General features: G+C 40.1%; 1 protein-coding gene across 10 annotated transcripts in view; it reads right to left on the minus strand.

Moving 5' to 3' along the window:
• LOC144609249 (ciliary neurotrophic factor receptor subunit alpha-like) overlaps positions 1-21,666 on the minus strand; it is a 411,896-nt gene that overhangs the window by 72,700 nt on the left and 317,530 nt on the right. For all 10 annotated transcript variants that reach the window (XM_078427709.1, XM_078428140.1, XM_078428002.1 and 7 more), the window contains one exon: positions 6,620-6,737. In XM_078427709.1, the coding sequence (XP_078283835.1) occupies positions 6,620-6,737 (118 nt within the window). The remainder of the gene's footprint in view (positions 1-6,619; positions 6,738-21,666) is intronic.

Below are 21,666 nucleotides of genomic sequence, written 5' to 3' on the forward strand. Positions count from 1 at the left end.
ATCGGTGAGGAGTCAGAATGCAACACTTATGTTCCGTGAATGCACAGCTCAGTCTGCTGCAGTGTTATTCCGATCAATAAAGTTTAAAATCCAAGCAGACCTGTAAAAATGTGTTCCTAAATATTAATCGCACTTGCCTAGATTGCACATTCAAGTCCTTTCTGTGGATTGAACTTGTGACTATATAACTAAACATATAGATTAGCTTTCCAGTGTTTCAAACATATGCTGAAATAAACCAGTTTCATTTTTCAGAGCTACTAGACATACAGTGGAACTAGCGTAGTGGGTAGGAATTCAGTCACAATTCAAACCATTCAAGTTAATGTCAATATTTGAGCTCCTACTTATACAAATGACCGTATTAACACAGCCCCAGTAATGAAATAGATCCATTCCATGCCACTTAGATGTTATTATTTTGAACCTCAATGACTGACAGACAAATATTATGAGGTTCTTTTGCTCATGGAATTTCAATAAGCATATTTAGTTAAAGTGTTGGGGGTGGGGTAGTGTAACAGTGTCAGAGTGATGATAGCTTATTACCCAGGCAGTATAACATTTGGGCTACTTTTAATGCCTTGCTAATTGTTCTTGAAATATTGCAGTTGAAATGGTGATAGACTTGAGGAACTATATGGCATATGATCTGTATCCCTCTCTGACAGCTTTCCTCAACTTCTGCAACTCCACCAATGTTTGTGTCATCTGCAAACTTACTAATCAGCACATCTAAGTTTATGTCCATCGACACAAATGCAGGAGTAACTCAGCGGGACAGGCAGCATCTCTGGAGAGAAGGAATGGGTGATGTTTTGGGCCGAGACCCTTCTTCTGGCTGGTCTGAAGAAGGGTCTCGACCCGAAACATCACCCATTCCTCTCTCCAGAAATGCTGCCTGTCCCACTGAGTTACTACAGCTTTTTGTGTCTATCTTTGGTTTAAACCAGCATCTGCAGTTCCTTCTGACACTAATTTAACGTCCAAATTCTTTACATATATCACAAACAAAAGGGTCCCAGCGCCGATCTCTGAAGATCACCACAGGAAATAGATTTCCAGCCAGAGTAACACCATTGCTCAAATACCCTCTGTCTTCTATGGGTACACTGATTCTGAACCCAAACTATTTAAATCATCATGAATCTCATGCATCTTACTTGTCTGGATCAGTCCACCATGATGGATTTAATCAATTGTCTTATTAAATCCTTGTTGACAACACCCACTGCCCTAGCCTCATCAATCACCTTCTTCACCTCCTCAAAAAACGTGATCAAGTTAATAAGACATGACCTGCCGTGTACAAGGTCATTCTGGCTGTCAATTAGCCCATTCTCTTCCAAATGTGAGTAAATCCTATTTTGAGGAATCCTCTCCAATGGCTTCCCTACCGCTGAAGTGAGGCTCACAGCCCTTTAATTTCCAAGATTATCTCTACTTCCTTTCTTAAAGGAAGGGGTGACACTGGCTATTCTGCAGTCCTTACCTAGAGAGGATACAAAGATCTCCATCAAGGTTCTTGTAAACTCCCCTCTTGCCTCTCTCTATAACCTAAGGATAGATCACATCACGATTTCTGCATTAAGAAATCTTTGAGATTTCTGCTCAACTGTTGTTCAGCCGACAATGTCAACCATTTATTATCCTCCCTGATTTCCACCAGCGTATCCAACAATTATCCTTCAACATTTCCGTCACCTCCAACGGGACCCCACTACTGGCCATATCTTCCCATCTCCTCCCCTTTCTGCAGTCCGCAGCAACCGTTCCCTCTGTAACTCCCTGGTCTACTCGTCCTTTCCTACCCAAACCACCCCCTCCCCAGGCACTTTCCACTACAACCGCAGGAGATGCAACACCTGTCCCTTTACCTCCCCCCTCGACTCCATCCAAGGACCCAAACAGTCTCTCCAGGTGAGACAGAGGTTCACCCACACCTCCTCCAACCTCATCTATTGTATACGCTGTTCCAGATGTCAACTTCTCTATATCAGCGAGACCAAACGCAGGCTCGGCGATTGTTTCGCTCAACACCTTCGCTCAGTCCGCCTTAACCAACCTGATCTCCCGGTGGCTGAGCACTTCAACTCCACCTCCCACTCCCAGTCTGACCTTTCTGTCATGGGCCTCCTCCAGAGTCATAGTGAGGCCTACCGCAAATTGGAGGAACAGCACCTCATATTTTGCTTGGGCAGCTTACAGCCCAGCATTATGAACATTGACCTCTAACTTTAGATAGTTCCTCTGTCCCTCTCTTCCCCTCCCCCTTCCCAGTTCTCCCACTGTCTTCCTGTCTCCACCTATATCCTTTCTTTGTCCCGTCCCCCCAACATCAGTCTGAAGTAGGGTCTCGACCCGAAACGTCACCCATTCCTTCTCTCCAGAAATGCTGCCTGACCCGCTGAGTTGCTCCAGCATTTTGTGATACCTTCGATTGTTCTTTAAGAATACACTTTGATTATTGGGAAAGAAATTATTCTTTTTTGGATAAAGAACTTGCAATATGCAGCCTTCAAGGCTTCGGTCGATACCAATATGTTGCTTAGCATCTCAGAGACTATGTTCAGCTAAGGCAGCATAGCTCTTTGGTAAACACTTATTACACAGACCTGAGTTAAAGAATGATCAATAGAAAACTCAGACAAGTTTAATTGAACTTGATCATCCAGGAAAGTTGGTTCGTACATTTCACGATGGCTGATGTGAGTTTATTTATAACAGTCAGCTTGTTCTTTGAAAGCAACATAATAGTTTCAGCAAAATGAGCCGTGGCAGCACATATAAATAAACATAAACATGTCCTCATATGCCCGGGATCCTGTTGCTTCCAAAGTTTAAGAACACCTGCTTTATATTGTTTGCCAGACAGTTCTAAAAGGGTAAGATGTAGTCTTGTTGTTTCCGATCAGATTATAGAACTGAATTGATCCTACAGGTAATCAAAAGCTTAGACCAGGCAGGCAGTGCTCCAGAGAAGAGACAAAGGAACCTGGTTTATTTTTTTAAACTATTTGCATTTTTTCCTGTGACTTTCAGTCTGAAGAAGGGTCTCGGCCTGAAACTTCACCCATTCCTTCTCTCCAGAGATGCTGCCTGTCCCGCTGAGTTACTCCAACTTTTGTGTGTCCATCTTTTGCATTAAATGGTGACTGGGAATTGGGATGTCCTTCTCAGTCAGTGGCAGACATCTCTGCAAATTAACGCCTTTGTGGGAGGGGGGGGGAGGCGGGGGGAAGGTGATGCCTGTTCGGGATGCTTATCAGCGCTGAGGGAAGCTTTCAGACAGGTAACCTGTCGCAGTGCTCCTTTGTCCAATTAGCAAGTAATCAATTAACAAAAGGACACAAAGTGCTGGAGTAACTCAGCGGGTCAGGCAGCTTTCCTGGAGAACGTGAATAGGTGACGTTTCGGGTCAAAATCATTCGATCCGAAACGTCCCCTATCCTTGTTGTCCAGAGATGCTGCCTGGCCCACTGAATCACTCCAGCACTTTGTGTCCTTTTGTGTATTAACCAGCATCTGCATTTCTTTTTTTTTTCCTACGAGTAGTCAATTAATGCTTCTTTTCTAACAGACACAAATTATTTGTGACATTTTCTTACAGGCAAATAAAAATATCACCTTTTACCATTTAATAATATTTAGTTTAAAAAGCTCTCTCACACTCTTAGGAGCTTCCGCTTTTAATAGACATGCACTTACTGAAAAAAGAATTTAAAATATCCCAAATTAAAATATAGCAAACATCTTTTTTCCAAACATGAAATTTTCAGCATGGAATTATGATGTGATATTCAATCATTTATGCAGTTCTCTAAAACTGTTGTTATGATCAGTCAACTTTGAGAAACATTAGAAACAAAAGAAAACTATAAATCGCAAATACACTTAGCTTCCTGTGGTCTCTTCCAAATCTAATACGGGTGTCAGCATTACTGAAGAATGACCTTGGTGCAGTGATTTGCATTGAAATGCATTTAGATTCTTGGCACCAGATTGGCTTCAAATGGAAATTAACATTTTGTATGCATAATTCAAACTCAGAAACCCACAGGCTAATGATCATCCAGCAGACAGCACACTCTGTTCCATCAGCCAACAGTTGTGCTACATATGGGGATATGAAGCTGCATTACCTCCCATTAACATAGGAACTGCCAGCATCATTAAGCAGTTACATTAGAGAAATATTAATGAAGCAAAGCCAAAGAGGCAGGAAAGTGATTATGATTGTGGCAAAGGAAGTGGAAAAAAAAATCAATCCCTTCGGTACCACACACTTCTGCACGTGTAGATTGATGAAATAAATCTAACAGCAGTTTTTTAACAGCATGGTGTGTAAAAAGTGTCTGTGAGGAGTGTGTAGTTAATTTTTCAGTGGTTTTATTGGTAACTTTGCCGAAATATAACAGGAAAATGTAGCTTCATTTTAATATTTAAAGCGTGCAGAAAGCAGCAGGGCCTCAATGATTTTTATATCGTTTGGAGAGATTAGCATCGAACAGTGGTATCCCTTGTAATGGACCATGGGGGGAAGGGTGGGGAGAGGCCTGAATGGCATCCGTTGTCACCGATTGTTCGCTATAATCGAGTGAATCATAGAGTCAGAGAGTGATACAGTGTGGAAACAGGCCCTTCGGCCCAATTTGCCCACATTGGCCAACAATGTCCCAGCTACGCTTATTTAAGACCTGCTGACTTGTAGGTTTTTGTAATTCCCCATCAACAAATAGTGGATGTGTTTTTCCAGAGTAAGTTTTTCTGAGCCAAAATTACCCAAGTCAGGGAGAGGACTCCAAAACTCTGGAACCTCACCTGTGGCTAGAGACGATGCAAAGACTTTTGTCAAGGCACACACAATCTCCTCTCTAGCATCTCTCTATAACCTGGAATAGATCCCATCAGACCCTGTGGACTTATCCACCATAGGATTGTTCATGAAACGCAATACTATCTCAATCTCGATCTCAAATTGCCCTAGCATATTAGTATACCCCACGCTGATCTTATGTGCTTTTCCAATTAGGAATATTGATACAATATGCTTATTTAGTATCTCACCCATATCCTCCGACTCCAAAAATACATCCCCTCCTTTATCCTTGTCATATGAGGAAAGATTGGAAAGACTGGGCTTATATTCACTGCAGTTTAGAAGGATGAGAGGGGATCTTATAGAGACATATAAAATTATAAAAGGACTGGACAAGCTAGATGCAGGAAAAATGATCCCAATGTTGGGGGAGTCCAGAACCAGGGGACACAGTCTAAGAATAAAGGGGAGGCCTTTTAAAACTGAGGTGAGAATAAACTTTTTCACCCAGAGTTGTGAATTTGTGGATTTTTTTGCCACAGAAGGCAGTGGAGGCCAATTCACTGGATTAATTTAAAAGAGAGTTAGATAGAGCTCTCGGGGCTAGTGGAATCAAGGGGTATGGGGAGAAGACAGGCACAGGTTACTGACTGGATGACCAGCCATGATCACAATGAATGGCGGTACTGGCTCGAAGGGCCAAATGGCCTCCTCCTGCACCTATTTTCTATGTTTTCTATGTTTCTATGTTTTAGACATATTCAGGCAGCCAGGAAAATCACAGCTGATCCTTCATCTTGTTCACTTCCCTGCTGATTCCCAGTCTTAAATCTTTTTGCAATAATCCCACAATGCTACTCATGTGATGGGGTTTAAACTTTTAATATATTTCTTATTAATTTGCCATTAAACACATTTCCAGAAGTAAGGACAAACCTATTCATGAAATTACTTATTCTTCAAAGCCAAACATTTTTTTGAAAATAAATTATTTTAAATTAAATAAATTATTAAATTCTAAAATGCGGCCAGATAATACTGGTTCATGGCAAGATTTTACATTTGCCAATTTGTAAATGAGTTTGAGCAAAAAATCACTTCTCAAAACTAGAGCAATGTTAGCTACACGTTTCCATGAACTGCCTATTGAGTCCAAAGTATGCATTTAAATAACAAACCATAATGTAAATAACATTTAACTCTTGAAATGTGAACAGATTGCCCATAGTGAAGAGCTTTGTACTATTGTACCATATTTTTGTTTTCATAGAATTAATCCATAAGAGATAAATAGTAAATTAACATTGTAAAAGAACATATTAAATAAGAAGCCATTGAGTTTATTCATTTCAAAGCCAGGTTGCAATTTCCCCTCTTCTCAGCCCACTTAAACTTCCAAAAGTCTGAAGAAAGGTCCCGACCTGAAAAGTAATCTATCCATGTTCTCCTGACCTGCTGAGTTACTCCAGCACTTTGTGTCTTCTTTTGTAAACCAGCATCTGCAGTTCCTTGTACCATAATGTTCCAAAAGGTTGACATAAATATTCTCTTACTCTCACCTTATTCATCAATCCACCTCTACACAACCTTCGCCGGCAGCTTTGCGTGCCGTGAAGTGTTTAATTGTCCCTTGGGCTGCACCTCAGGTTAAAAAAAAGCATTCAATCATGTTCGAAACTACATATTTGCATAACCTGCCATTGGATGGAGACAATAAATTCATTCTCAGGCACAAAGGATGTTTTTGAAAGAATTAATACATCAATTACAATACAACAGAAGTAGTTATGCCATACAAACCTTACGGAGATGTCAAATTCGGTCGGGATGTAAGTTGGGCTTGGCAGCTGCCATGTACAGTAGAACGTGTCAGGGTAGGCATTTGATCTGCAGACTACATTGGGAAGTCCCGGAGAGTCTAGTTTGGGGAAAAAGAGTAAATTCAAAATGACTGTCATTGTTAGCCACATCTTTATTAAAGAACTCAAAACATTCCAACATTTATCGTCGTTCTTTTCTAATTATGATTTTGAAATAAATTGTCTCTCCCATTTTGATAGGAATATATAGTTTATATTAGTTTAGTTTAGAGATACAGCACGGAAACAGGCCATTCGGCCCGTTGAGTCCGCACTGACCAGCGACCCCCATACACTAGCACTATCCTACACTAGGGACAATTAAATTTTTTACCAAAGCTAATTAACCTACAAACCTGTACTTTCTTAGGAGTGTGGGAGGAAATTAGAGTAACTGGAGAAAAAACACGCGGTCATGCAAGAGAATGTACAAACTGCATACAGACAGCAACCATGGTCAGGATCGAACCTGGGCCTCTAGCACTGGAAGGCAGCAACTCTACGCTGCGCCACCGTGCCGTCGACTTTTTTGTAGCGCAAGGGCCATTCAGTTGAGAAACACAATTTTGTCAATGGACTTGCTTAATACCATAGCCTCAAAACAAAGCACATTGGATTGCTCAGCTGCCAGAACAAATCATGAAAATGGAAACCAGTTAATTTTAAGATGAAATGGGGCAGGTACTTGAGGATGAAGAAATCAAAGGGTGAGCATCAGAAAGAGGGAATGCAAGATCAAGTATGGGTCCAAGATGGTGCCCAAGCCAGGTGTCTCTCTGCATGCTGATCCCAGACGTGGACCTGCAATCACTCGTTACAATGGCTCCACTCTTTTAAACCTCCACTAAACGTTATTCCCTTTATCATGTATCTGTACTCTGTGAATGGCTCAATTGTAATCATGTAGTCTCTCCGTTGACTGCAACAAAAATGTTTCTCACTCTACGTCGGTACACGTGACAATAAAGTAAATTAAAGAGCCACTCAGAGACGATGGGTCAAATCGCCTCCTTCTGTGCTAAAATTTTCAATTATTTCATCATCATATATAAAGCTAAAATGCATTTCAACGACAAGCCAAAAGAAAAGTAAACTGCTTTTAATTGTATACCAGGGTGTTCTTCACATTTGAAAGAAATATTTTTAATTTCCTCCATTCACTTCGCTGAAGCCATGGCTCATTGGGTAGCAATCTTACTTCTGAGCCAGAAGGTTGTGCAATAAATACTCATTCCAGAGACATGAGTACAAATATCTAGACTGACATTTCTACTTATTTGCGGTGTCTCGAGTCCAATCTTTCTATTTGGTTTGCTGTGTCTTGTAGTTATTGCCAACTGTTGTGGGATGGACTGTTGCTCCAGGGCATCTGAGGAGATGATCTATTTGTTTTCGTTTCCTGACATACAGAATAAATGTTCCGTGATTTTGTTGGAAAGTTGCATTGCTGACAGTTTAAAGATGATAAAGTGCAATACTGTTATGTAATTATCTGGAAAATCACCCTCCGTCCACAGCATTTAAATGCAATAGACAAATAAATGAGTGAATGAATGAATGAATGAACGAATGAATGAATGAATACTTTGTTGTCACATGTGACCTGTCACAGTGAATTTCTTTGCTCGCATACCTGAGGTACGCAATAGTCGCCACATAAAGGGCGCCGACAAAGTTACAAAGTATCCCGCGCCAGGTCTACCTTTGTTCTACCCCTCCTCCCGGTGGTCCCCCCCACGCCAGGTCCTCCATTGTTTTCCCCCCTCTCTCAAGAAGGTCCCCCCACGTCGAATCCTCCATTGTTCTTCCCCCTCCCTCACAGCAGTAGCAGCAGTGTGTTAGACGCACACTCGGAAATTCAGATCCATTGATTTCCAAGTCCTTGTGAATATTTAACCTTCAAGTAACATAAGTGCTGCTGTTGTCTCACAATTTCACCTGTGATGTATATGTAATGTAAATGCCAGTGCCCCCTTGAGGCCAAGAGCAGAAGCTGGCCAATGGGCTTGTGCCTTGTGACTGAGGTCAGAGGAACTTCTAGAAGGTCCTCTGACCTCAGACACAAGGCACAAGCCCATTGGCCCTAGAAGGTCACATGACCTCAGTCACAAGGCACAAGCCCATTGGCCAGCTTCTGCTCTTGGCCTCAAGGGGGCACTGGCATTTACATTACATATACATCACACCACCTACCCAGGTTTGATCTAGATCTTGGGTGCTGTCCTGGTTGACATGCTCTAAGGGCCTATTTTCATGCTGAATGACTCCATGATTCTATGACTGTTTATTTTAATAAACAAAAACAATTCTCGGAAGATCCCTGCTAAAATGGAAAGCATATGGCCTGATATCTGTTAAAAGATCTTAGAGGCAAACCTCTAAAAATATATATTTAAATTATTTTAATTTTAACTTTGGAACTCAATACATTTTAAGATTTCTTAGCTGAAACATAAAATGATTTAATTTTTTGTAAGCTCTGGTATCTCATTAACCACGTAAAAACAATCCAACAGATTTTCATACATTTAAAAACAATAAATATGTAAGCTTAAAATAGGTGACAACCTAAGAAGTTCCACAATATTGAAGGTCCAGAGGAAGACTAAATTACAGCATATTGGCAACATATTATGAGGCTCTGTCCTCTGGTTCTTGATTCCCCTACGCTGTGCATTTACCCAATCTAATCCCATCATGATCTTATACACCCCTATAAGATCACCCCTCATCCGCCTGCGCTCTGAGGAATAAAGTCCTCGCTTGCTCAACCTATCCCTTTAGCGCAGGTCCTCGAATCCTGCCACGATCCTCGTAATTCTTCTCTGTACCTTTTCCAACTTAACAGAATGTTTCCTGTAACAGGGTGACCAAAACTATACACAATATTCCAAATGTGATCTCACCAATGTTTTGCCCAACTGCAACATAACCTCCCAACTTCTATACGCAATACTCTGACTGATGTGCCGAAAGCCTTCTTGACCACCATATCTATCTGTGACCCCATTTTCAGCGACATATGTACCTGTACTCCTAAATCCCTCTCCTCTACAACTCTCCCCTGGCATTCACTGTGGAGGTCCTGGTTTGACTTCCTAAAATGCAACACCTGACACTTATCTGTTTGAACTACATTAACCATTCCTCAGCCGACCTGCCCAACTGATCAATATTCTGCTGCAATTTTTGATAACCTTTGAGTACATCGGCAAGTGAAGTACGTAGAAGTCACATGCAGATGTGTGTTGGTTTCTGATGGAGGCAACTATGTGTGGCTGGGTCCTTTCTATTAAAGTGTTACACGCACAGAGAACCTTTAAACAACATCAATAACTTTGTAATAGATAGAGGAAGTGAAGGGAGGAAGGAATTGATTGCAATCAGCAATCAATTTTCTGCCAAAATTCTATCTAGTCGCTTGTAAAAATGCTGTGTTGGGGAATAGAATACTTAACTCCACGAAAAGAGTAACATAACTTTATCTACCTTCTATACTAACACCAAGGAGATTATAACTACATTGATTAAACAAAGTGAAGTTTAACTTTCTGCTGGTCTTCATTTTGCAATGACAGCAGCTACTTTTGCTTTGCCATTTCCTAGAAAAGCATTTAGATCCTAAAAAGGAGCAAACCTGAATGTTGAAAATTATTTTTCCAGGATTTACGAGTGCACATCCATGAGCATTATAGTGCATGACCCGACATTCCATTGGGAACAGAGCATTTCACTTAGTCCACAGGAGGTTAATACTCCAACAGAACTGCTGAATACCACTAATGACAATGAATGCATAAGTGCATAAATTAAGGAACCCTACTGTGTAATTAAAAACTAACTCAGAAACTATTCACTTCCCTGCTGGATTTACGAACTCAGCAACCCGTACCTCTCAACAGTGCATTTTACCATGAATTTAAACAAAAGCATACTTAGCAATGCTTCGCACTACAAGAATTTTAATTATTCACACTGCTATCCATAGCATTTTAATTCCTATCTTTAGGTATCTTCTAAAACACAATTATCAATTAGCTGTAATTTATTAGTGCAGCAAGACGTTGGAAATTTAAAAATTCTTATCATGTTATATTACTAGAAAAATATACATGCTAGTTAAGGTTTAAAGTTAGAAGCTCAGTTCTGATAGTTCATGAACTGAATAAATTACGTAAAATGGCTTGAAAATCGTACTTTTTTTGTTGCAAAAAGCTCTCCTTAAATACTAGAAATCCCCAAAAGACAATACAGATTCTTGCACCAATGAAAAAAAACTTTATTTACAACAGTTACAGCCACTTGTGCTTGGGTGGTCCACAGGGAGTGTTGGATTATACTCTGAAATTTTAGTTTTTTTCGAGTTTATCTGTCTCATAAGTCAGTAAACAAATTAGAGTAATACTTAGAAAAATGTTCATGAAATTCATGCCACTTCCCTGCACAGAAGATGTTTTGAATTTAACATGAGAAAATTACATTTGGAGATATGATTTTTGGACCAAGATGTGAAGATGGAATTGTTTTATTTTAGCTGATGGATATGAGGAGGCTAATTGAGCTTTAATAATTGTGCAAAAACATCCAGCCAGAGCCATTCTGCCACACTCACATTTCTCAAGCTATCCAGCTCCCTTTTGAATGCCACAATTGAATATCTCCCCACACTAGATCCAGCAGCACATTCCAGACTATAATAACTTGGGAGATTCAGGGACAGTGTCTTCCCAGTGTCTTCCCAGCAGGCAACTGTATCATCCTTCCATAACCAGAGAGCAGTGCTGAACTACTATCTACCTCTTTGGTGACCCTCGGACTATCCTTGATCGGACTTTACTGGTTTACCTTACACTAAATGTTATTCCCTTATCATGTATCTATACACTACAAATGGCTTGATTGTAATCATGTATTATCTTTCTGTTGACTGGATAGCACGCACAAAAGCTTTTCACTGTACCTCGGTACATGTGACAACAAACAAAACTAACTAACTAACTGTATGGAAAATAACTCAGTCTGAAGAAGGGTCTCGACCCAAAATGTCACCCATTCCTTTTCTCCAGAGATGCTGCCTGACCCACTGAGTTACTCAAGCATTTTGTGTCTACCTTGGAAAATACCTCATCGTGCATGTAGAGTACAATAGATTTAAACAATAGTTAAAAAAAATTAAAAATGACAACAGTTCTCTGGCCTTCTCTTCTATAATAATGAACGTATATGTAGTTCTTGTAAAGTATTAGGCACCACCCTCCTGATAATTTCTAGCACAGCAGTACACCAGGAAACAAGTAGGCAATATAATCCTGCTGAAAACCAATTATTATTGCTATAAAATAGATCTTCACAACTGTTTTCTTGAATGATGGAGCGCTCAATGTTTATTTATCCCTTTTAATGCCACTGTCCCTATATTTCCCATGTGGCCATTTTTGATTCTTCTGGAATTATATGTATTAAACTTCAAAGATAGGCACAAAATTGCTGGAGTAACTCAGTGATTCAGGCAGCATCTCTGGAGGAAAAGAATAGGCGATATTTCAGGCCGAGACCTTTCTTCAGACAATGAGAGTCAGAGAAGAGGAAAACTAGAGGTATTGAAAGGTTCAGAACAAATCAGAACCGGTACTGAAAACCAAGGAAAGGTGGAGCCCACAGTGGTCCATTGTTGGCTGTGGAAGAGGTCATAACAAAGTGATATATGGATGTAAACAGTGAAACTAGCAGGGCGACAAGGGTGGCGGAGGGGCGGAGAGAGAGGGAATGCAAGGGTTACTTGAAATTGGGAAAATCAGTATTCAAATCGATGAGTTATTAGCTGCCTAAGCGAAATATGAGGTGCTGTTCCTCCAACAGATTAAACATGGTTGGTTTTATCTATGCTTCGTGCCCCTAAATCTGCATCTGTCTCATCATCTTTTGTTGCTTGTTTAGAAGCTAAAGTAAGCTGTTGAGTCCTTCCTGCCTGATCTGCCATTTAATATGACCTTTCTGCACAAAACTGCCATCAATTCATTGATATCTAAAACATCCATTTCTCTGTCTTCACACATCTGACTTCACACCAAAGCTTGCAGACCTTTCCTTTTCAGAAACATCTTTATTTGACTCTTGAATCCATATATATTTTCTGCTTTGATTTTCTTCAATGGAATTTTATTGTACACGTCCATGTTTTGTATAGGATTTGATTTACTACAAAATCATTATCAGGATGAATCAAGTGAACGGAGAAATGTTTAGGCATTTGAATAGTTTGATACTATCAAATCTAACTGTCACCCTATTTAGAGATTTAATTTCAAGAAAGTGTTGTTTCTCTTTTGTTTCAAATTATGCTGGAATGTCCAAGATCCCTCTTCAACCACAATGGATCACAGGGGTCTTCCCTGATTTAATCTTCACAGTGTTATGCTTCAGGGCACTGAATCATTCTTTGCACATTTGGAAAGAACCACTGATGCCATCATGATTTCAATTTAATTCATTCTGCCAAGTCTGGTCTATACTTGCTAAGGCAATAGGTTTACCTAACAGACAAGCTGACTGGGGCCACTCATCTATTTATTGATGTTTACATTGGCTAATGTGTTATCTATCCGAGTTTGTTTTCCAAAACTAATGTGACAAAAACTGAAGTCACCAGTTAGACTGTTTTAGTGTGAAAACTTTGCTTTTGCCAGAGATGGCATTCTCCTCAAACCTTTCTTCACTATTCCATCATGATTTATGGTGAATAAATAGCTTTCAATCATTCTACCTTATTTATTTGTTTATTTATTTATTCGTGTCTTCACACAACTGTTTGCCAAAGAGCGAGCAAATTTTAGTGCCACGTCGTCGGCCTCTGCAAGATCCTTTACAGTGCATGTGTCATGCAGCATGCCACAGCTCAGGAGATGTTCCATAGTCTGGAGGCTCCGTCCGCACTCGCTGTCTGCTGCATCCTCAGTACATCCCCACTTCAGCATGTTCGATTTGCTCCTCCCCATGCCTGTCCACAGTCTGTTGAGACTGCGTCAGGTTATCCACGGCTGGTCAGAACCTGGTGGGAGTTTCTCCCATAGCAGGAGCGTTCTCGTCGCGGTCTCTGTCAGGTTCTACAAGTATCTGCGAATCCTGCTCCACACCACACACTGTATTCTACCTAATAATGCATAAGTAAAATTACAACCAGAATTAATCTTCCTATGATTTTCTCTTCTTAATGGACATCATCTTGATGTACAGAGGGATCTGAGGGTCCAAGTTCATTCTCCCTGAAAGTAGCAACTGAAGTCGATAGTGGTAAAGGAGGCATATGGTATGTTTGCTCTCCTCGGTCAGGGTATTGAGTATAAGAGTCAGGAATACAGAGGAATAGACAGGGTGGACAGTCGGAATCTTTTTTTCCCTGAATAGAAAAATCTAATGAATGAGGGCAAGGTCTTTTTACACAGAGGGTGTTGAGTGCCTAGATTGCATTGACAGTGTGGTGGTTGAAGAAGATACTTTAGTAGCCTTCAAAAGACATATGTATATGCATGAAATAGAGGGATATGGGTTATGTGCAGATAGATATGTGATGGTCTTGGCATCATGTGCAGCACAGACATTGTGGGCCAAAGGGGGTGTTCTTGTGCTGTACTGTCCTATGTTCCATGTTCAATTTGAAAACTTTAAATGGGAAAAGATGATTTGTTAATATTCTACTTCTTTTGATATCAGCTCTACAGACATGCCTTCATATGATAGCATTCCTTTCTTCAGAATCATATTTATTTGTCTCTTGAACCCATTCATGTTTTCTGCTTTGATTTTCTTCTTCAGTAACATATTCTACAAATCTGTTTTGTGAAGGAGAATCTATCAGATTTAAAAAAAAACTTCATCATTCTTATTTTTTGCTTGTCTTTGATCACATACGCTGGCAATTTTCCACAAACTGTTTCACTTCTGTATCCTTAGGTTATGTGAGTGAGCAAGAAGTTGCCAGATGGAGTAAAATGCTGGAAAATATGAAGTTACCCTCTTCTAAAGGGAGAATGAAAAAGCAAATTATGATTTAGGCTTAGTCTACATAACAAGAAAGTGCAGAGAGATCTGGGAATCCAAACAAAAAAAGAATATTTGGATTCCCAGCAAACAAAAAAGGTTGGCATGCAGTGGAACAAGAGTTCAGGAATATTGACCATTAGTGCAAGGGATACGGAGTGGAAAAGCAGGGAAATTTGGTCTGACCCAAAACATTGTCTTTCCATTTCCTTCCACAGAATTTGCCTAACCTGTTGGTTCCTCCAGTAGTCTCTACTTTGCTCAAGATTCCAGCAAATGCTGTCATTTGTCTCCTAGGAAAGTTTTTCAGTACCTTCCTTGATGGTGGCGTCCCAGGTAAATAGGGTGGTCAAAAAGGCTTTTGGCACATTGGCCTTCATCAGTCAGAGTATTAAGTATAGACGTAGAGAGGTCATGTTACGGTTGTATAAGACGTTGGTGAGGCCGCATATAGCGTATTGTGTTCAGTTCTGGGCAGCATGTTATAGGAAAGATCATAAGTGATAGGAGCAGAATTAGACCATTTGGCCCATCAAGTCTACTCCACCATTCGATCATGGCTAATCTATCTTTCTCTCCTAACCCCATTCTCCTGTCTTCTCCCCATAACCCCTGACACCCGTACTGATCAAGGATCTATCTATCTCTGCCTTAAGAATTGCCAGGACTTGAGAGTCTGAGCTATGGGGAGGTTGAGTGGGCTGGGACTTGATTCATTGGAGCGCTGTAGGTATATAAAATCATGAGAGGAATAGATCAGGTAATGCAATTATTTGCCCAGAGTTGGGGAATCGAGAACCAGAGGACGTAGGTTCAAGGTGGAGGGGAAAAGATTTAATAGGTATCTGAAGGGTAACTTTTTCACACAAGAGGTGGTGGGTTTATGGAATGACCTGCCAGATGACATTGTTGAAGCAGGGACTATCACAACGTTTAAGAAACAATTGGGCAGGTATATGGATGGGACATGTTTAGAGGAATGTGGGCTAAATGCAGGCAGGTGGGACTAATGTAGATGGGGCATGTTGGTCAGTGTGGGCAAGTTGTGCCGAAGGGCCTGTTTCCACGTTGTATGATTCTACAACTCTAGGTAGCCAGTTTTGAAGATGGAGATAAGGAGAAATTTCTTCTCCCTCCAGTCCAATTTTAAATCCAAATGACTAGCTCACCTTCCATTCCATGCAATCTAATCTTCCAGACAAGCCTACCATGCGGGCCTTGTCAAAGGCAGTTTACACTGTGAACTGTGTCTGAAGAAGGGTCTCGACCCGAAACTTCACCCATTCCTTCTCTCCTGAGACGCTGCCTGACCCACTGAGTTACTCCAGCATTTTGTGTCTACCTTCGATTTGAACCAGCATCTGCAGTTATTTTCTTACACTGTGAATACCTTTTCTTCTGAAATGATCCAAACCCCATACTAATGCTAATTAATATTGTCAAGCAACTATTTCAAGTAACTTAATTTCTTTGTAGGGGTCTAAATGGGTGCTTCATTTCCTTGCAGTTATCCACCTAAATTAAAATCCACTCTCAGCATTAAATTGACTGAGGTCAATTGACTGTTCGATTATGTGAATTGGCTAAATGTACACTGGCAACTCTTTTGCATCTGTCTGAAATTGGACAGGTGATGGTTTAATTTCTATTACCACACTGCATAATGTGAAACGCATCACATTATGAACAACACAAGGTCTTACTTGGTCGTACTTGGTGTATTTTTAGTATTTATCACCCTACTGTAGGAAAGATGCTATTAAGCTGGAAAGAGTGCAGAAAAGAGTTAGAAGGATGTTGGTAGCAGTCAAGGGGCTCAAGTATGGGGAAAAGTTAGGCAAGCTAGGACGATTTCTTGGGGCGTAGGAGACTGAAGAAAAAATCTTATAGAACTGTGTAAAATCACGAGGAACATAAACAGGGTGAGTCTTTTCCTAAGGAGAATAAAAAGCTAGTGTAGATGGCATAGATTTAAGGTGAAGGAGGAAAGATTTAATAGGAACCTGAGTGGCAACTTTTTCACAAAGAGATGGCAGGTACATGGAACAAACTTCCAGAGGAAGTGGTTAAGGTAGATACAATAACAACATTTAAAAAGTAATTTAGGCAGAAATGTTTGGAAGGATATCAGCCAAACACAGGCAAATAGGACCGACTTAGATGAGACACCTTGATCAGCAAGGACGGATTTGCTCAAGAGACCATTTCCATGCTGCGTCACTCTATTACATAATGACTAGACGAGCATCACTAGTCATATTTCAAATTATTAATCAAAACTATCAGCAAAAAATAACTGCCAATAAAAAGACCAGCCCCATCAGTTTTACAGCTTTATTCAGATGCCCTTTTCTCCTGGTGCTGTGTACCATTACCTTAATAGTCTGAAGAAGGGTCTCGACCTGAAACGTCACCCATTCCTTCTCTCCTGAGATGCTGCCTGACCTGCTGTTACTCCAACATTTTGTGAAATAATTACCTTAATAGTCTGTGATTCTCAAGTAAAATTTAAGTTACAATGAATGCAGAGACAGCCTCATTAGTTAAATACCAAGTATCAAATGATAAATTATGCATGATAATTATAATTTCAAGGTTCAACTAATAAAATTAGGTTTTAATTCTTCCGTGTTTGAAAGCCTTAAAAGCAATTAATCAATACACAATTTTACCTTGAGATTTCGCACTAAAATCTAGTCCAAAAGACAAATTCTTCATGAGTAAAACGCATAAAATATATTTCTACAAGATTTCTGTTTAGACTGTTATTAACAGTCACTTGACAAAATTGTGGATCTTAATGACTCTAGCAGAATCAAGCTCTTAATTGCCCACTTACTAACATGTACTAACTGGTCTTTGGTTGATGCTTATCATATCCACCCATTCAGAACTGGTGCTGAAACCATCAATTGCTGCAATAATTTGGAACTGAAAGATAGTGCAGAAGAATTTCATTAATATAAGATGCCACCTATTGCCAAAATTCAAAGCAAGGTGAGGTTTGGATTTTATGCTGCCCATGAAAATTTATTCGGAAGCTAAATAAATAATCAACAGTTTTATAACTTTAATTAGGTGGAAAACCTAGTTCATGGTGCACAGCTTATGTTCTAAAAATTCCAAGCAGCCTACTCAAACTTGAACAGCTGGCTACCATGCTTTTGTCAGCTACACAACTCATGTGGAGCACTTAAAATAGTATTGCAAGATTATATTCTGAACTCCTTCAACCTGCATCAGTGCCTGATATTTGGCATTGTTATCAATAGACAATAGACAATAGGTGCAGGCGTAGGCCATTCGGCCGTTCGAGCCAGCACCGCCATTCACTGTGATCATGGCTGATCATCCACAATCAGTACCCCGTTCCTGCCATCTCCCCATATCCCTTGACTCCGCTATCTTTAATGCATCAATACTTGACGGTCAATGGTTATCGAAGCACAACTACAGCAATGATGGATTCTGACGTATTAAACAAGTTTAACCAAAAGTAACTCATTATGCACAGACCTATTCTGCCTTTAGCGAAAGCTGTATTTATATTTGTGTGTGGGAAAAAAACCCTCGAGATCACAAGCACACAAAAACGTCCGCTTGCATGGGGCGGGCGTGCGCACAGACACACACACAGAAAGTGTCTCACATGAGTACCAATTGTTTCTGTGAGATCCATTAAGTTCAGTGGACAAGGGCCAGAGCCCCAACATCTGGAAAATTTTAGAAGCAGACAAGAGATTATAAGCAGGTCAGCTTTTTGTTAACATCAATTCTTTATTCATGCTTAAAATCTTACAGGGTTTAATACTTGGGATGGACAGTTGCCAAAAACACAGCTTCAAGCATAAAGAGAACCTTCATAATCCACCTGATGTTGCACACCATATTTTCAGCAGGCTGCAGAGTCTGAAGTAGAACATTGTCAGTATTGTCCGTTGATGTGAGTTGCTGGTGTCTATGTAATCTTTTGGCAGCCCTGAGAGTATGTGACGCCATTATCACCTCCATCTCTTTCAAATGGCCTATGGGATTAATTGTTTCCAGAAATCAAGGACGAAGTCCATACTTATTTAAACATTTTTATTTAATTATTATTGAATCTACCCTGGTCCCTTTGTTTTATCCCTCCACCCACAGCTGCTCACATCCCTGCAGCCTTCTGCAGCTGTGACCGTGGCTGAGTTGTGCTTTTTTTTTCACCAGCGGTATCTTTTACTCAGCCATTTTAGGCTCGCAAGTTTGGGTGGCACGTTGGCACAGCAGTAGGATTGCTGCCTCACAGCACCAGAGACTCGGTCGGGTTCCATCCTGACTATGGGTGTCGTCTGTACATAGTTTGTACGTTCTCCCCATGGGTTTTCTCCGGGAGCTCCGGATTCCTCACAAACTTCAAAGATGTACAGGCTTGGAGGTTAATTGGTTTCAGTAAAAATTGTAAATTGTAAAAATTGTAAATTTTTGTTATTAGAGGGGAAAAATGTAATAGGATTCTAAGGAGCAAAATTTTCACTCAGAAGGTGTTGGGTATATGGAACGAGATGCCAGAGGAGGTAATTGAGGTAGGTACAATAACAACATTTAAAAACAGTTGGATGGTACTTAAAAAGGTTTAGCGGGATATGGGCCAAGCACAGACAAATGGGACAAGCAGAGATGGAGCGTCTTGGTCGGCATAGATGAATTGGGCAAAGGCCTGCTTCAGTGTTGTATGATTCTCTGACCCTATATGTTGATTGACTTCATCTTGGTTAAACACACTGCAGGTCTCTGTAAGAAATGTATATTCAATTGTGCAAGAAAAATCATTAGCAACCTCTAGAAATTGTAATTGTGCCACAATATAGGGAGACACAATATAGGCAGGAGAATAGGGTTAGGAGGGAGAGATAGATCAGCAAAGAGAGAGTTAGATTTAGCTCTTTGGGCTAAAGGAATCAAGGGATATGAGGAAAAAGCAGGAACGAGGTACTGATTTTAGATGATCAGCCATGATCATATTGAATGTCAGTGCTGGCTCGAAGGGCCGAATGGCCTACTCCTGCACCTATTTTTCTATGTTTCTATGGCGTAGACTTGATGGGCTGCATGGCCTAAATCTACTCCTATTCCGAATGACCTTATGATATCAGGCTGTGCTGTGATTATATGCTTCGGCATAGATTTCCATATATCCAGGAAACTGAAATGCAGTGGTGGAGTTATATAAATGATGTCAAATGTTTTCAACAGACGTATCCTGGGAGATGCACAAATGATTGAGGTAATTTGTGTAGAGTGATTTTTAAGAGACTAACCAGGTAAATCAGTTACATGCAAATTCTTTGAAAAAATTTAATTACGTTGAAACTTTCCAGAAAATCCTAGGGCGCCTTTTATTTTTAATTTCTGTCTCTCTGGTTACCTACTTTTAACTATGGAGAAATTTACAGATGCACTCAGCTGGCTTTCATTAAAAATGCTACATCAGATTAAAATAAAGAAAACCTGGAAAAATAAATTTTTGAATCAAGCCTTTTCTCTTGAGTTTAGTGATTGAATGATATGAGTGGGTGTTGGTTTAAATTTGAAATCAAGCCAATTGTCTAATGGCATTGTAGATATCTTTCATCTGATTCTTCTTTGATGCTGTATTAGTGTTATCCAAATGAACATTGAATTCTAGGCTTGGAGATTATTGCCCACAGTTGGCACATGCCCAAGCATATGTGGGCTGGGTAGAAAGGACTTATCTCACTTGATCTCTGAACCCTCAAGTCCTGTGGCCTGATCTTGCAGCAGGTAGTTAAGTTCTGAGAATTTCTTCCAAATACATTACTGCCAGATCATAAAGCTGAGATGGGAACTTTTAGCTCTGAAAGCTGCCTTTGATATTAACAGTTTTCAAATGTATTGTGACACTGAAATTGAACTAAATATGTAATTAAAATAGGAGACAATCTTTAAAATGGAGACACAAAAAACTGCAGATGCTGTATTCTATTTTTAAAAAAGACACAAAGTGCTGGAGTAACTCAGTGGGTCAGGTGGCATATCTGGAGAAAATGCCTACCTATCCATGTTCTCCAGGGATGCAGCCTGACCCAGTTACTCAGCTGCCTGAATTACTCCAGTCTTTTGAGTCCTTTGTTTTAGCAATCATTAAAACATGGTTTTAAAATTAAAATAACTAAAAACACTAAGAAGAAAATGAGCAACAAAATAAACTTTAAAAAAATAATCTTTGCAGTTCCTTTCCAGTTCCTTCATAGATCTTGCCCTACAAATCCCATTAAAATTTAGAACTAGAATGATGATTCCTCGGTTAAATGGCAAGAACCTGGCAAGAAAGAGTCCCGCCAATGGGTTACATGTGTAAGAAGGAACTGCAGATGCTGGTTTACACCAAAGACAGAAACAAAATGCTGGAGTAACTCAGCGGGTCAGGCAGCGTCTCTGGAGAAAAGGAATAGACGACCTTTTGGGTCAAGACCCTTCATCAGACTAAGGTGGCCTGGAACGTCACCTATTCCTTTTCTTCACTGGATTACATGGGAGTTCTTTTACAGGGCAAAATGACAGGTTTTGTCCCGTGAATCTAGCAATCTGATTTATGCATTGCAAATGGAAATTATTTAGAGTTTCCTAGAAAACTTTTGTACATGTAAATTATTTGCATGCAAACTTTTTGGAATGATGCTGGATCATTTCTGTTCGCATGTATTCCTGATATTGCAGGCCAACAACCTGAGTGCTTTGTTATGGATAGAACAATGAAACGGCTCAGTCAGGATCCAGTCATATGCCAAGAAATTAGGTCGACATGGGTGATCTGGACTTATACCTATTAGCATCTCTATGTGGTAAATCACAGCACACAATAATTGTGAAATGGGCAGGGGGTTTCTTAGGTTTAAATAATTTAATAATTTGAATCACATGAACAGGTTGCGATTGAAAAATGTTATAATT

Source organism: Rhinoraja longicauda, chromosome 1, assembly GCF_053455715.1.
Source record: "Rhinoraja longicauda isolate Sanriku21f chromosome 1, sRhiLon1.1, whole genome shotgun sequence".
NCBI classification, from domain to species: domain Eukaryota; kingdom Metazoa; phylum Chordata; class Chondrichthyes; order Rajiformes; family Arhynchobatidae; genus Rhinoraja; species Rhinoraja longicauda.